The 3,679-nt window shown below is 53.0% G+C and overlaps 1 protein-coding gene across 1 annotated transcript; it reads left to right on the forward strand.

Annotated features, from left to right (window-relative positions):
* Positions 1-702: 702 nt before the first annotated feature.
* On the forward strand, positions 703-3,679 carry DQ04_13501000 (hypothetical protein; the record flags this gene model as incomplete). Its single annotated transcript, XM_009316971.1, has 1 exon — positions 703-3,679. A coding segment is annotated over one exon (2,977 nt), but the record flags the coding sequence as incomplete, so codon positions are not given.

A 3,679-nucleotide genomic window follows, 5' to 3' on the forward strand; every position in this document is an offset into this window, starting at 1 on the left:
TCTTGTTTGCGCTGTGCTTCCTCGGTGTGGGCTTGGGTGATACACAGTAAGTCTTAGTAACCAAAGCACGCACGCTCATTGTGTGAAAGCGGAAGGCGCGTAGGAGAAAGAGAGAGGCGGTTCAACAGAGAAGTCAAGGAACCACCAGGAAGGAAGCAGGCAGGCAATTAAGACAACAAAAAAGTGGAAGAAAAACGTGACACGCACACACGTATACAAAACATACTTACACATATCTTCACCAGGAGAGCGAAGCGGTGAGACGCGACCAAAAAGCTGTCTGACCGAGCGGGACAGAAAGAAAGAAAGAAAACAAACCGTGTGGGTCAGGAACGCAGGAGCGGCGCACAAGGGAGAAAGCAAGCCAAAGGAGCACCACGAACCAGCCAAGGGTTTCGTATCAGGTAGACAAAAGGGAAAGGCAAACAAACTAAACAAGCGCCAGCCAAAAAAACAGAGGTGAACAGCAGAAACAAAGCAAACGAAAAGAAAAAAAGGTCAAACACGAGAAGACAACGCGAAGGAACGAGGACTAGGGTAACAACAAGGTACTACCGCAACCAGAAGCAACAAAAGGATCCGGAGGAGAGCACCTGAAACCAACAAAACGAAAGGAAAAGGAGGCGGAAAAGAACTGGAAGGGAACCCACAAGACAAAGAAACCAAAGGCAGACAAATCTTTATAGGTGTGCGACAAGACAAATGGGAGCTACTCCATCTCGTGAGGCGACGACCCTTTACTCCTACTTTAGGGGAACGTATGAAATCGGCCTTATTCCTCTCACCAAGGCCTTCTTTGGCCGCCCAGACGATGAGGAAGGCTGTGGTGCGTCTTCTTCCATGAATGCAGCGGCTCATCGAGCCAGTACAGAGGAGCTGCGACGCCAGTTCGTGCTCATGCGCAGCGATCCAGCTATCCTGTATGCCAACGCGCGTGAAAAGGTAATGACTTCGTGGCCAGAGCTTATGTCCAATACATTCACGGAAGAGGATCTGGACGTCTTCTTGGATAAGGTCGAGGAGGGCTTATATAACAGTGATGCGGAGATGGTGGCGGATAGCCAACGTGCACTTGTTCCCGTTCCGTGTGCACTATGTCTGGCCTGTAAGGATGGACAGGAACGCTCTGGCTGTTTCTTGTGGCGCGGGCGCAGTGTTGTGGTTATTGGATACTTCGGTTGTCTGAGCGCAGAACTCCGTAGTGTCTTCAAAATTACAAAGGGCAGGCCACCTGCAACAGCAACAGTAAATAGCAGCAATAGCAGTAGTGGTGTCTACGATCCATACGTGGATGCATGCAGTGTGCCGCTTTTCTTGAATGCCGCAGTGCTCGCTTCCGCTGGTGACCGAACCCTCGAGCGGGTTCTCGTCCTAGCAGCTGTGATGCTACGCAATCAGTACTTGGATTCCGTCTCTCGTGTTCTTTCATCGGCTGAGAGGAACCCCTTTGGAACAGATGGTTTTCTGGGGATCAATGACAATCCAATGGGTGTGTCATCCCTGGGCTTTCATGAGGGTTCCCTATCAGACTATAGGATGTGTCGCAACAACGCAGCCGCCCATCAAGCCAGGGAGGAGGCGCTTCGCGTTCTGGAGCAGCGACTCCGTCACCTAAACATTTGTGTGGAGACAGCTGTCGATAACTATTCATCACTAAAGTCTTTGACAGAGAATGTGGCTTTCTTGCAGTGCCAAACCACCGTGAACCCTAGCTTGTGCGTTTTGGAAATGCCAAAACTCGTGTTTGAGGGACTGTCGGCTGCAACTGCGGATGGTATCAACGTTCACGAGCGAAAGGATGGTGAACAGGAACGGACTGGATCATCATCTCCACTCACAACAGCCTCCAGCGCAGAGATAACGGCGCCAGCGACAACACCAAGCACGCAAAAAGGAATAATAACAAAAGATGGAGAACGGAGTGGTAGTGAAACATATGACGAAGTTCATAACCTCTCTATGCATGTACTGGACGACGGATTAGATGAGAATGGAGAAACCAAAAGCGAGAATGCAATTCTTGCAGAAGGGCGCCAACAACAACAACAAGAGCAGCAGCAGCAAATACGTACTAAAAATCTGGCAGGGGACGCAGACGCTCCAGTGGAGTTAGTTCGTCTCCGCTTCTTGCCCAAGTACGTGGCGCAGGCCACCATTTGGGCCTCTGGGCTACTCACGGCCCCCACCCGACTTGTCGGCGGTGCATGGGTACAGTACAAACTCAAGGATGAAAGTGAGGATCTCCGCCATACATTGCATGGGAAAGATTCCATTGTGGCGGCCTGGCGTGAAGAACGTAAAGGCATAGCCAACAGCTACATGGGGGATGATACCGAGGCGCTGCTTCGTCACGTGAGGGTGCTTCAGGATGAGGTTGAGCGGGCCCGCGCCCTCCCACTGCAATCGTGGGCAAAGGAGGAGTTAATACAAACACGAGAGGGACGTACCTGCGCACTACACCACACACTCTTTGGAACCATGCTCGTTGGTATTCGTAGCCGTCGTGATAGCGAAGATGCACCGAAACAGGATCGGAAAAAACAGGCCTCTCGAGAAGGGAACAGTCGTGGAGGCGACAGCGATGCGTCGCCCTACCGCACACATGGCCGTGACGCCAGATCGCGTACGGGGCCTCCGTCTATTCAATCCCTTCAATCCAGGAACACTGTTGCTGGTTCTACATCGGGAATGGTAAACTTCGACGCCATGGCTGCCCTGCACGGCAGGAGAGCATCAGAAGGTGTACTGCCAGGTACCATGTGTGGTGCTGCACCTGGTGGGTTTGTGTCGTCTTTTCCCTTCATGCCACACCTACAGCCGGCTACCGGACTCGCGCCTCAGGCAAATATCATGCCGACGACAGTGATGCTTCCATTTTTTCCAGGCGCTGCAGGAGATGCATCAAACGCTGAGCGCAAACGTCAGCAAGCATCGGTAGCGCCTCCAATGTATCAACCGCCTCCAACGTTTCAAATGGCAGCAGCAGCTGAGTCTATGGTAAGCACCCACAGTAGTGTGAATTGTGCCTCGTTAAGTGACAGCAATATTCTAGGTGTTGCCACTTCCTCTGCGCAGAATGGCATGACCTCAACCGCGGCAATGCAGGCACCACCTTATCCGTACCCCGTTTACACCCCGGCCGCTCCAGTGGCGGCAGCCCCTCCACCGCCACCACCACCGCCGCCGCCGCTGCCACCGCAGCAGCAGCAACAACAACAACAGCAACAACAACAGCAGCAATACGTGATGCTGCAGCAGGGGCCCGGTGGTGTACCTGTTTTCCTGCCAATTGCATCNACAACAACAGCAACAACAACAGCAGCAATACGTGATGCTGCAGCAGGGGCCCGGTGGTGTACCTGTTTTCCTGCCAATTGCATCGGCGCCGCAGCAGGCACCGTTCGTATCTTCCTGTGGCTATCCGTTTGGTGCCGCAGGCAATCCTCCCCTCATGATGGCACCGTCGCAGCCACTGGCCGCTGTCCCATCGTGGAATTTGCTGCAGCCGGGTGGTGGCGCCGTCGCTGTCAACGGCAGCGGCACGCTTCCCAATTATGTCTGCTATCTCCCCACGCAGGCCGGGAGAAGTGGGCAAAACACAACGGTATGATTATGGTCATCCGACCATTGCTATTTGGTCTCTCGCCTCTACAGTCCTTTCCTCTTTCCTTTTTTTTTT

The sequence above is a fragment of the Trypanosoma grayi genome (assembly GCF_000691245.1).
Source record: "Trypanosoma grayi strain ANR4 Tgr_1350_V1, whole genome shotgun sequence".
Lineage (NCBI taxonomy): Eukaryota > Euglenozoa > Kinetoplastea > Trypanosomatida > Trypanosomatidae > Trypanosoma > Trypanosoma grayi.